This window comes from Falco cherrug, chromosome 6 (genome assembly GCF_023634085.1).
Source record: "Falco cherrug isolate bFalChe1 chromosome 6, bFalChe1.pri, whole genome shotgun sequence".
Lineage (NCBI taxonomy): Eukaryota > Metazoa > Chordata > Aves > Falconiformes > Falconidae > Falco > Falco cherrug.
Window position 1 is genome coordinate 29,336,926 of NC_073702.1, and position 13,764 is coordinate 29,350,689.

The following is a 13,764-nucleotide window of genomic DNA, read 5'->3' on the forward strand; positions in this document are numbered from 1 at the left end:
TGCATACGTAATATCTGGTCAAAGGTGTCCGAGGAACAAGAAACTGGAGACTTTGCAGGAGCAGCAGAAACTAGAAGGCATAGCTTCGGACAGGCTAGCGTTTCCCCCTCCAGAGGGAAGAAAGGGGGACACGAAGTATTTTGTCTTACATAGATAAAAGGAGCGCAAGATAGGAAAACAGAAAACAGCAGTCCTCTGACTTGCAGAGGGGACATACCTGACTTAATGAAACTAAGCCTGATGGCAGAACTGAAATGCTCTGCATCTACCAAGCACCCAAATGGAAAACTGGTTAATAACACTGACATATAACTTGTTTATATATCTAAGACAGTCTGTCTTAAACACTGTGGCTCTAATTCATGGGAGCTTGGGAAAAGTTGCTTATTTGATACCTCTCCTATCACTACTCTTACCAGAACAGTATCATTTAAGAATGGAACTAGAGCCCAAACTGCCAAGGCAACTGCAAAGACCTAGGAAGGAGTAGCCTTGAGGAAGCCAAAAAGAAACCAGAGAGGCAGTCAGCTCCTTAACTCAGTGTAAGTTCTACAATGCACTAAACTTCTAAGATTCTTCTTGGCATCTGACATTTCATCTGTCACTGACAGTAAGTATAGAGCACAGAGAATTACAGTCATGATAGGCATTAATATCATACCAGATAACACATTTCTGTTGGTAACCATATGGCTGGCATATGATTCAGTAACTTCAAGCAACATAAGAAAATGTAAGGGAAGGAACCAGAACTGTTACTTCTGCAAGAAGTTAATCTTAACAGACAAATCTTCTAAGTAAGCAGTGTCTGCTTGAAGAGGATAATGGCAAGAGCAACTTTCCAGGAAGTTTACTCAGGGGATTAGCAAAGCTGCTGCACAAGTAACACACCTGCACTGAAAGTTCCTTCTACCGTAAATACAGCCACTACCATTACACTCTAGAAGTTTGCCAACCTCCACAATATAAGCAAATCATTTTAATAATGGAGGTTTCCGATTTTTTAGTGATGCTAGGTAATGCATAGGAAGTCACTGATCCATTTTGGGAGCCGAGGCTTATGGATTATACCAGGCCTGTTGATGGCACCACCTCCTGTGCTACTGTTTGGACTTACTCAAAATCCATTCTTCATGCCCTTCTATTTCTGATTATAAGATTATGAATTATTAAATATTTTAAACTGTTGCTTAATTATTTAACTTTCTGCTCCCAGAAGTTAAAGCAGCTAACAGGCTACATAATACCTGCATGGAGACCACCAAAAAGGCACAATCTACTAAGACATGATCCAACACTTGGCAAGTCTCAGATGGCAGAAGAAGTGACTTGGAAGAATTTATTCAACCTGTTGTCATAGCCTAGATGACAGAAGAGGAGGAGACCAGAAAGATTTGTTACACTAAACCCATGCTGGAAAGCTCAAGCTTCTTTTCTAAAATAAGCAAGTTAGTTTTTGCTCTCAGAGGACCATGAGATTCCTCTTACTGTTTTAGGAATTGAGTATTACATTATGCTTTCCTGCACTATGAATACTCCAAAAAAACCCAACAAATTAACCAGAAACCTAACAGTTTAATAGGGAATAGTTGTATTATTAAGAGGCACCTAAGTATCTCATATAATAAATACATGCTCTACTTTGGTTCAGTGCCTTAGAGGAAGTGGTAAGAAATCAGAATAGTCAGGGAAAGCAGGCAATGAAAGTGTTTCTTGCATATTAAACATGTGAAGAGGCTGCTTCTGCAAAGTGGTCACAGAAACAGGATATACTGAACTTCTATAGTATGGGCAATTAATAAATTGTAGCTTTGTAAAATAAGTTAAAACATTTTGAGTTTCAGCTTGAAACTATGAGCTGAGCTGAAAATCAACTAATATTTCAGCTGAGATTCAAATGACTTCATTTTTAAATTAAAATAAGCTATTAATAAAACATTAACCTGATTAGCAATGACTGCAGCAGGTCTGGAGTAGGGTATATTGAAACCCCTGGGAATATGGTAGACAAAAAAATTTCCTTCTGAAAGTGTTACTGTGGAAGAATTAAGTGATTAAATTGACTAAGCGTGATGATTATTGCAGTGTTCTCCACAATTTTTGAAGATTTGTGTAATATGGATTAAAACAATCATAAGCAATAACTCCGCCTCAGCTGTTTCACTTCTCACTACAGACTGCAAACTCACAAGATGGCCCCACCACCTCTCCGCAGTTGCCTCAGAAAACCTTGAGGAAGGATGCAGGCTCCACGTCCCTGGCACAGACAGCTCGCCAGAGTCTGTCAGAACCTTTTGACAATAATTCCCAGCTAGGCATTTGCTACAGCTCTTCAGATGCTGAGAAAAATCAGAAGAGACAAGAACTCACTGTTCCCTAACCTAAGAGCAACAACTTAGTGTTCCATAAATTCTTAATACGATTCCCAACTCTTCTTTCAAGTCCAAGGTAGCAAGAGGCTTCAGCAAGCACATGTATGCTCTTCCTTTCCACTGATCCTTGCTACCCTCAGAAGAGTTTCCAAAAAGATATGAGCTATGGGTTCAGCAACTTTAAGTTACATAAAATGGTAATGCCACTAAGAGCTCAGTTCTCCTGTGGTTTTTTTTTCCTGCACCCGAGCAGCTCCTTATGTGCTAGCACAAGTATCAGTGAAGTGAAATGAAAATCATAAGCGGGTCTTTGCTCTTCTTGTGCCTGACTAGTTTCAACAAAAAAAAAAAAACAAACAAATCAACCACCCAGCTCTTTGCATTAATTCTGCTCAGTTCCCCAGTCAGGTTCGTAACAAACCACACAAACATTTGTGTTGGAAAGGCCTCTGAAACACATTGGTGTGCCAGGACTGATTCTTTCAGTTGCAATGCCAAAATATTACCAGCCTCAAATATTTACTCATTTCAGAAATTTTTGTTTTTAAAATAGTGTAAATCACAGAAGATATGCAGCACTATTTTTCATTCTATCTCAGGCAGTACGGAAACAGGACAGAAGTTACATGGGTGATTCCTAAGAGAGATGTACAGCATCACAATACGTAAGCCAAAATAGTTAGCTCTTACACGCTTTTCTTAAAGTTCAACAGGTAATGATGAAATGCACCACTGAAAACTCTTAATTATCTACTGTGAATTTTTTTGTAACACATTTCAGAATTTTCTTTAACTAGTATCAAGCTATTTCAACTGTAAACTGATGGTCAATTTTAAAAAAGCAGTAAAAAAATTGTGAATGAAAGTCTGTTTGGGTTTCTGCCATTGCTGGTAGCCTGCAGGCCACATCAGATGCTCGATAATATTTATTATGACAACAGAAGAGAATCTAGAGTAGGAGAAGGACCAAACCTTCAGAAAAGAGAAGACAAACAGCAAGAATGCTCAGGGGCTGCAGAAGAAAAAAAAAACCAACACACCAAACCACCCAACACAAAAACCTGTTGCCAAGGTTAAATTGTTTTCTTATAGTTGCTACTTTCAACAGGCAGAAGATACTGATCTTCTGATTAGAAGGTGGTTTCTAATTTTGTCCTACTGCAAAAATAGTACTGTAATGTAAAGACAAATCTGAACAGCTCATAAAAGTTACTGTAGTTTATATCATTTTCATATTTACTGTAGATAGGGCTCTGCCCCTCACATCACACACACAATGCACAGTTGCAGGCAACAAAATTAAAATGCTGTTCCTGATCCTTTCTTTCATAAATATTTGCTTGAATTTCTTTGAACTCAAACTGAGAAAAATCCCAAGGCATTCCTCTCCTTCCTAGTCTGCTGTTTCTTGCTTATATTGTTTCCAGTGACTTCTCCAAATGAGACTTTACTGGTGACTATAAAACTGTATGTCTAGCTACAGGGCTCTGCTAAACCTCATGGAAAAGCACTGAATATAAAACACAAAAACTCACCAAAATGACTACACCAGCCACCATTTAACTGAGGAGCATGAGTGGATATTCAAAGGAATCACAGAACAACACAGAGGGCAGACACACATAGCTCTTACCAGTAAAGAATCAAAAGAGGAGCTGCTGATAAGACTACATCTGTAGTAACCTCAAGATATGAAATAGAAAAGGTGGTGTTTTTGTTTTTAAAAAAAGTATCTCAAAATTAGCTCACTACAAAACATAGCTGTTACAAGAAGACTTACTCACTGCAACTTACATTTTAAAGCAAATAATCCACTATTTACAAGAAAAACCGTATTGTTTACATACATAGCTAGAAAACACTTAAAAAAGACAATATACAGCTACTCTGAGGTAACAACAGTCTTCAATTTTTACATGCTCAGTAAACTCCAAGATTCTGTCTACAATTACTTTGGGGAGAATCACAAACATTTACAGAAAGGTTCAAAAATGCTCCAACAGACTTCAAGGTACAATAATTTAGTTTTAAAAATCAACAGAAAGCTTCTTTGTTAGGTTAAATAAGACTGTATATACAATTTTGACATTCTGAGTAATTAATTCTTAACGAATAATAACTGGGATGCGCTTTGCAAATTATGTTGCTGCATGTACTTAAGATAAAATATAACTTTAAAGGATTTTTCCAATTGTAGTTGGAAAAAATACGATCTACAGCTGGTATTTTCCAACGTATTTTCAGACTCCCCAAAATGAAACTTCTCTGTAATACATGGTCCTCCAAAGCCTTCTGAATATAGAAGCTCAGAGTTATAAAAATTAGTAAAATGAAAATCAGCAACACATTTCTGGCCACTTAGCTTCCTATGACTGAGATCACAACATCATTGTTTAAGGGCCACTTGCAACTTACATCTATTTAAGAAATTATCGATGTTCTTGTTCTTCCTCAGCGCTGGATAATCCAGATCAAGGACCAAAGAATTCAAGCCATCCTGGGGAGGGGGGGAAAAAAAAAAGTTAATTGAGTTCTAAGTATTAATAACTTTATTAAAACTACTACACTGAGACTGACTGTGTATTATTCAAGTATGCATTACATTCCTAGTAGTCAAATCAAACAATCTCTGAAGTATGATTATACATCACCAAAGGAGCTAACACACACTGACTGGCTCTAAGCTGGTCTATGAAGAGTACAGATACATTACCACTGACTAGTGGCACTGAGACTTAAACTGCAGTAGTGGTTTTAATCTTAACCAGTAAGTAATCTTACTCATTTAACACTGATTTAAGATACCCAGTTCAGTCAATCTGGGTTTATTATTTCCATTACATTTTTCCTGCATATTGAAAAACTTTGTTTGTATTGTCCACATTATTGCTTTGACCACAGTCTCTTTACCTTCTCATTCTGGATATTCAAAAAACTGCACATTTTTCTTCTTGTAAGAAAGACATAACCTAACTTAAGACAACAATTTACTACATAATTGAAGTTCACAAGGCTAGATTACTTTTTTTAAGTGACTCAACAGAAGACAAGCCAGAACTCTACATGTCGCTCTGCTACCAATTCTCAATGCCTCCACAGAAAACAACTGAGACCTCTTAAAATGGCAAGGGATGAGATCAACAAAATCTAAACTAAAAATTGTATTTGAAACGCCTGTTAGAAGACTTAACTCAATTCCACTTTTCAGCAACCTAGAAAGACTTAAAAAAATTACTCTTCAAAACACAAAGCCCTTTCCAGTTAACACAGGGACAAATAAAAATTAGTTTCAGAAAGTAAGAAGAGGGTCCATTCATATTCAGCATCTCCAGTGTTCTTCCTGAACTTTGTTCGTTGCTCTAAGAACAAAATCCTAAGACTGTTTCTTCAGGTTTTTGAGCCTTGACAGGACATCATAGCAATTCAATTCGGAGACCACATCACTTTTATTAACAGGCAGGCAACAGAACTAGGCAGCTTTTCAGTCTTCTCCATAACTGAGGCTATAGCTAACAACCTGTTGATTTTATATTGTTTTTCTTAATGTATCTGGGAAGGGATCATTTGTTGTAAACATCACTAAAATTATACTCATTCTAATAATGTATCACCTGGATAGACTTAAAGGCAAGGCTCAAGATTACAAAATACATTTTGAATGCCAGACTGTCCTAAATATGCACATGCATAAATAAGACCAGGGGTCCTCAAACTACGGCCTGCGGGCTGGATACGCCCCCCCAGGGTCCTCAATCCGGCCCCCGGTATTTACAGACCCCCCTCTGCCAGGGGCTGGGGGGGAAACCAAGCAGCCGCAGATGACTGCCTGCCACTGCATCCGCGTGCCGGCCCCCTGGTTAAAAAGTTTGAGGACCCCTGAATAAGACTATCTCATCTGTGGAGGTGTCACTACTCACCACAAAAAACCTGAACGATTAAGCACGCTTTCAAAATAAGGAGATGAAATTGTGATTAACTTATTTATTTTAACCTCCTAACAAATGAAAATGTCTTAGGAAGTGTCATAGACAAGCTGACAAAATACGGCTTAGAAAAATGAAGTGCATTAAAAACTGGCTGAAAGATCAGGCCCAGAAGATTGTGATCAGGGGCACAAAAGTGCAGTTGAAGGCCAGTCACTAGTAGCACACCCCAGCATTCAGCACTGGGGCTATTTCACATCTTCAGTACTCTCATTACACTTGCTGCACCCTGCAGGCAATACAAAACCAGGGGGAGTGGTTGATCCACTAGAGGATCATGTTGCCATTCAAACGGACCTCGAAAGGCTGGAGAACTGGACAGAGGAGAATATTACAAAGTTCAACAAGGAGAAATGCCAAGATCTGCATCTGTGGAGGAATAACTCTAGGCACCAGGTACAGCTGGGGCCTGACAAGCTGGCAAGCAGCTTTGCAAAGAATGACCTGAGGGTCCTGGTGGACCACAAGCTGACCATGACCCACCAATGCACCCTCGCAGGGTAAAAAGACCAACAACATTTGGGCTGCATTAGGGAAAGCATTGTCCACAGGTAAATGTAGGTGATTCTTCTGCTCTACTCAGCACTGGTGAAGCCACACCTGGAGCACAGTATCCACTCCTGGGCTCCTCAAACCAAGGCAGGGACTTACTAGAGTAAGTCCAGTAAAGGGCCATGAAGATTAAGGTACTAAAGCACTTCTTGTAAGAAGAAAGGCTTGGATAGCTGGGACACTTCAGCTGGAGAAGACTCCAGGCAGAGGATCTCATCAATGTGTGTAAGTATCTGATGAGATGGAGTGAAGAAAAGGTAGTGCTCACTGACAAGACAAGAGACAATGGGCACAAGGTAAACCGCATGAAATTCTATCTGAACACAACGCTTTTTTTCCTGCAAGTGTGGTCAACCACTGGAACAGGTTTCCCAGAGAGGTTGTGGAATCTCCATCAACGGAAATACTCAAAACCAGACTGGACGTGACCCTGAGCAACCTACTCCAGCTGACCCTGCATCAAGCAGGGATGTTGGACTAGATCTCAAGAGGACTTTGCCAACCTCAACCATTTTGTGATGTAATACAGTATTTCCAATGCTACACAGAGAAAACGTGGAATTTTACTCTTGAATCTGTGTAACATGAACTGTGTCTTACACATCGCTGTTTAGAATTTCCTTACAAAAAAAACCATAAAACTGTTAATGAGCAAAAAGGGAAGCCAGTGAAGAAGACACAGTATCAATCTTAGTTACATTAAGAACAATATTTATAGGCGTTATTTCAGCCTTGACTGCAACTGTTCCTGCAAGACCCATTATAGATAAAGGACTGATGGATGAGAACATCATACTCGTCTTTCTGAGGGACAGATGACTTACTACCTATTCTTAAATTTGATGACATTTTTACAAAAAGAGACAATAAAACCAAATCAAAGTAACAAAGCTGTTAAATACTTATGGATTAGTCACTGCATGAATTGCATGGGAACTGCACAATAACCTGGACAAATCCAACAAAGTACTGCCTTGAGGTGACTTCCTGCAAAATAATGTGACAGAATCTGTAATACCAAACTCTTTATTTAGCAAAAAGTAAAAAAAAAAGGATATCTCATTCTATAGAATACAGATCTTTACCTTGTAACATGTAGAAAAGGACCGTACTGAATGTTCTGATGGAGAACAGCTGGGCCAACTTTTATATTTTACCTAGCACAGTGAAGTCTCAGTTCCAGTTAGCTGGTAGTCTACACACAATGCCTAACTTTTAACATCAAATACGACTTGAAGGCATGCTTTCATTAACATATTTGCAATATAACTGCATTAATATATTACTGTAGTTTACAGTATCAGTTTACAGCATCAAACTAAAAGAGTTTTTCCTATTCTTTAGAATTCCTTTATGCAATTAAGAGTTTCACAATTGGTCCTGAACATATTTTTTCTGATGAATTACACTTCTCATTTCTAGTGCACAGTCTCAAACATAAAAACTAGTTTTCTAGATCTCTGAGCACCTTCTTAATCTATTTTGCTCTTCACAGCCTAACACCTTTTTTGTCACTCATTTTACATTCATCTTTAATCACTACTGAAACAATACTTTAACCATCACTGACAGCTGGGTAGACATTTTAAGAGAGGTGTAAAAGCAGTCTCTGCTAACACAAACCAATAAGGCATATTTTGTTCTTCATATTTGGGGGGGGGAGGGGGGGGGAAGGAGCAAGGTCACCTAATATTTTAATGCTTTTTATACAAAGATATTTCAGAGGTTGACCAAGCAAAATATTTATAGTGTTTTCTTCTACCCTGTGCACAAAGTCAGGGAACAGAATGAAGTTACTATCCCCAAGAGACATTTTAGGAAAGTTTGATTAGAGGTCCAGAACAACCATAACTTCCAATTTAAATGGAGCTGTATATTATCGTTTCAGGTGTCACTGTTTTTTTCTCCTGTGTCATTCTGACTCCACAGCCTTTTTGTGGTCTATAAAAACAAAAAATCAGCTGCAAAAATGGTTCTAATAGGTCTTTCAGCCTCCTTTTCATGGACTTCTGGTAACAATTTTCACAAGTAGCTATTAATGAACAGAAATTTCAGAACAGCACAACCACCTATCTTAACTATTTGGAAGTGTCCTAACTCTTGAGGACAGTCAGCTACAGCTGGCATCAAAGAGAAGTGATTAGTATCAGCATCATGAGGAACAGAAAGAGCGACTTTTTTTTTTATCCCTATGAACAAACTTCATTATCATACTCTTCTGCAGACAGGATTTTAAGCTCTTGAACATAATTTTAAGGTAAGGGATTTCGAGTTCATATCAACGTGTAGTTTACGAAAGACTTGTCTTGCACATTAGCACTTCGTCAAAAGGTGTTTCCTTAAAGCCTAAATTTTCATTTAAAAAACATGGTTTACATGACAAAAATTACACTGCAATTAAGAAGCTGGGTCAAAAGATTACACAGTAAAACAGACTGTTCAGACTGAAGAGAAGTAATCCAGGAAATGACATCTCCTCTGTCTAGGCCTCACAGATAAAGTCACTTCAACCAGGAAATATGTTATTAAAGGGATTTCACTGTTAGCTTCCTCTTTCTGCTATTACAGAAGGCTCAGAAACTAACAGGCCAAAAATAGCAGCTTCCAAACAAATGCACTGTTGGCAAAGACAGCTCTGCTCCCATCAAAAGCCTTTCGCTCATGGCAAACAGGCTAAAATGATCTCCACAGACTGTTTTCCAAGAGAAAAGTCCAAACTTCCTATTTTTGCAACATCCTCCTACACCAGAGGAACGGTTCCTGGCCACTATGTCAGCAGCCACTACCTCTAGGGACAACATGGAGCCTGGCTTTCCCAGCAAGCAGCTTGCAACTGTTACAGACATCAATGAACTGAAGAAAAAACAGGCAAGAAAAGTTCAGGAGATACAGGAACAAAATGTTCATGTTTTTCTCTGACAAAAGGTGCAGTAATAGGGAAAAATAATGGTAGCTTCTAAATAACAAACTCAATTCCAGCAATCCCACTGAAGCCCTCACCAAATTATACCATGCTGTGCTGATAAAATTTCTGAAACTGAAATACCTATTTGAACCTGTCCAACATTGATATAGACAGGTAAATTCCACAGGGTGTTACAACAGCTTTCGCTTCTTGGATTTATTCCTCAATTTCATCATGAGAAAAAAAGTAAAACTCAAGCCCAGAAATAAGATGACTGAACAGAAGAGGGATAAGTTCTTTGGGGATATGATTCATAATCCTGCAATAACCAGAAAACCGAAGACGACTAACCTAGTGAAAGATGTCCCTGCCCACGGCAGAGGGGTTGGACTAGACAATCTTTAAAGGTCCTTTCCAACCCAAACCCATGTGATTCTATGAAAACTTCACTGAACATGCTAGTTAAAATACGTTAGAAAACCAAAACACTATTCTTTTCCCCCCTTCCAAGTCCTCAAATCAAATTTAATAAAATATGCTGCAGCAGAAAGGATAGAAAAAGTCTGTAACTTCCGATTACTTTTCTCTAACTTGACCTACATGCTTTTTAAGGCCAAACTTCCTAAATCTGTGCACACAGGAATTGTCCACCTAATGACTCTTCACCAGGATTAAACCCCCACTATATTCTTCCATATGCCAAATGGACCCTTAAATCATTCTGGTCTTTCCTGTGCGATTACTTCTTTCCATATCATAGAATCTACCTTTGGATACAACGATAACAGCTCTGTAGGAGCATATAATATGAAAAACAACTGAAAGGTCATATGCAAGGCAAATACACCATTTTCCCAAGCTTATCCTACTCAGTGATGATTAGGATATGTTGCAATTCATTTTTCTCTTTCTTAAGCATAACTAGTATGTGAAGGAATAATTCAGGGCACGATAATGCAGCCAACATTTACTACTGGGAGGTCTTGCTATTCTAAAAGTTCTTTAAGAGTTCTACATTAACAGATTTAAGTTTTAACAGTATTGAGTATGTACAGATTAGAAACCTGAAAGTGGCTGCTGTCCTCAAATAAGTATGTAAATACTTTATAACAGGTTTTACTTACAATCTGATTTCTGTATATGAAGGTAAACAAACACTGAAATTATTTAAATGACTGAAATGGTTTTAATGTTGCCTGCTGTTGAATAATGCAAATTTTTCTTCATTGTACCAGCACTACTCCCCAAGGACCATCATTTCATGCGCAACATCCTACACGCATATTTTAATGATTTATACAATTTACCTTGTTATTTGAAAGGCACAGTGTCAAACTGTTCCACTGGAATGACAGGATGATAATAGACCAAAAATAACTTCATCCTTAAATACTAAGAAAAAGAATAATCACAAAATTGTTAAGGAAGGAACAACAGTGTGGAACAGCAAAAGCATGTAAATAAAGATCAGAAAGACAAAGGTATATAATGCGTTGTAGTTTACAAGGAACAAGCGGAAATAATGGAAGATACTTTATATAAGAATGATTAAATAAAACTCCATCAGGAGTTAAGAAAGGCAAAGAATGCACAGAAGGCTTAAGTTTTCCATGCTTTCTTAAACTGTGGTTTGTTATTGTTACATATCTGGACACATTTACAAGGGATAAGAACGGGAAAAAATCCTAAAGAAAATCACTATACATGAAGAAATGTGCTGAGGACAGTAAGATCAACCCAAATTCACTCTAAAATATTTAAGGAGACTGTCTTAATCAAACTACTTTGAGAACTCAGCAGAACAGGACTGAAAAGGGCAAATCAAAGCACTACTGCTAAAAGGGCACGGGGCTTCCCAAACTACAGATCAGAATACTTGGGGAGAGGGAGTTAGAATAAGACATTAATTAATCTGTAAACACCTAGAAGTTCTTATACGTTAACATAAGATCCAGGGTTTAAGTGTTCCTCTAAGAATAAAATTGTGTCATGATATTCCATCAGAATATATATATATATATATATATATCTCATCAATAAAACAAAACATCTTAACATCGGAATAACAGACAAGACTCATCTTTCTCACTAGCAAAATAAAAAAAAATACATAGAGAAAAAAAAATCATAGAGAAAACGTCCAAAAGGTAATTATCAGGAGTTTGGTAATTATCAGGATTTGCAAAAGCGTGTCAAAAAGAAATTCCCCTGGGTTTGTCCTGTTCCAGTCCTACAGAATATTTTCATTACTACAATAAAGCAACAGAATACGAAACTAATCTATTAAGAACAAATAAAACTCAGCAAACAACGCCAAGCTCAGAGTTCTGAGCACATGCTGTTTATCGCATTTAAAATTATCTCAAAATGAAGGAAAAAATCTGGAAAAAATAGTCAGATCCAATTCAAAGGATAAGCACAAAAAGAGCAGAAAAATCCCCACCAACATACGCTTTTGAAAGAAATTAAATGAACAGAACATGAAAATGCAAATAATAAATAAACAGGAAGATAACAGAAAAACACACAGGGTATTACAGCAGACTAGAAATCCAGTCTAGGATGCATAAACAGGAGGTACATTGTATAAGACCTCACAGAGAACTAAGATTCTTTTGTAAATACAGATCAGAAATAATTTGCTGGTATTGTTACAGCCCAATTCAGAATATGGCGTCCAGCTTTGTGAATCCCTATACAAAGGATTGCAAAAGATAAGATGGAAAAGAACTGAAGGGAAGTTAACAAGAGCAAGGAAGTGATAAGCAATATGTGTTTGGGAAGACTGTGGAGACCAAAGACTTCAGCCTTAAAAAAGGTTTGCCTAAGAGAAGACAGGACAACTCCTTTCAGAACATAAAAACCTGTTAAAAGCAATGATGATTATGACAACGGACATTTCCTCACATCCCCAGAAACAGCATAAAAAATTAGCTCAATTAGGAGTGAAGATTTAGGTTACAGATTAGGAAAAAAATTCTCGATAGCACTAGTGAAGAACTGATGTAATATACCTACCCAATGAAGCTCAGAAATTGCCTTCACAAGAGATTCACAAGTAAGAGAAATATTTATTATAATAGATCCAGCTGTGGAACCTACCTCTGTGAAAAGGACTTTACCAATGATCCTTCCAAGCCTACATAGAAATTCTTACGAAGTTAGTTGAAGAAACACGCAAACCCAGTAAATTAACGCAAAGAGAGAGGACTAAGAAAGAGGAGTAAGTCAGCAGCTGTGAATATACAACTTGATCTCTTAAAATATTGCTCACTTAAAAAAACCCAATGTAGTAACACTTAACCATTACAAAAATGCATATATTCTCCTCTAAATCAGTTATTTTATTTTCTCTGTAAGACAATAAAACTGGTCTTGTATGTCTTGCTGCTTATCACTGTAGCCATGGAAAATTCAATAGCTCAGCATCATGTGCTTTCATCTGAAGTCACTGTGCATTTCCAGTTCTTTAGTTACCTTTGATATTTGAATTCGTACTGCTTTCAAAAAATCAATGTGCACCAAAGCTCAGAATTGCAAACCCGTTAAAATAACACTAGAGATAATTTCCTATTCATTGGAAATCTCCAAGGCCTTTAATAGCAAGTTTAGCTTCTTAAAAAAGAGAGCAAAAGCATTCTGGTAATTTTGACTTTACTGTCCCGCAGCAAGCCATTTCTGCATCAGTTCAGATGAAGATTTCTCAAGCAATCAAGCAGAATAGTACAAGCACTAGACCTGCAAAAAGATGAAATGCACAGAAAACAAACCCATGCCTGCAACTGTTTCTCTGATATCCTGAAAAAGTGGAATTACCTCCTGTTTCATAAGCATCCAAATGCAAAACAAAGCTTACTCCTTTCTCTTTTCCTAATCGGGGCTTTCAAAGACTACAGGTGCAGGAATCAGAGGTAATGCCAGCAAAACAGACAAAAGGCTATGGAGCTCATCT

At 37.6% G+C, this 13,764-nt stretch overlaps 1 protein-coding gene across 2 annotated transcripts in view; it reads right to left on the minus strand.

The window, feature by feature from the left end:
* The window catches only part of ROCK2 (Rho associated coiled-coil containing protein kinase 2), a 100,944-nt gene that overhangs the window by 53,162 nt on the left and 34,018 nt on the right, over window positions 1-13,764 (minus strand). For both annotated transcript variants that reach the window (XM_055714462.1, XM_027801591.2), the window contains exon 2: window positions 4,788-4,869. In XM_055714462.1, coding sequence (XP_055570437.1) covers window positions 4,788-4,869 — 82 coding nt within the window. The remainder of the gene's footprint in view (window positions 1-4,787; window positions 4,870-13,764) is intronic.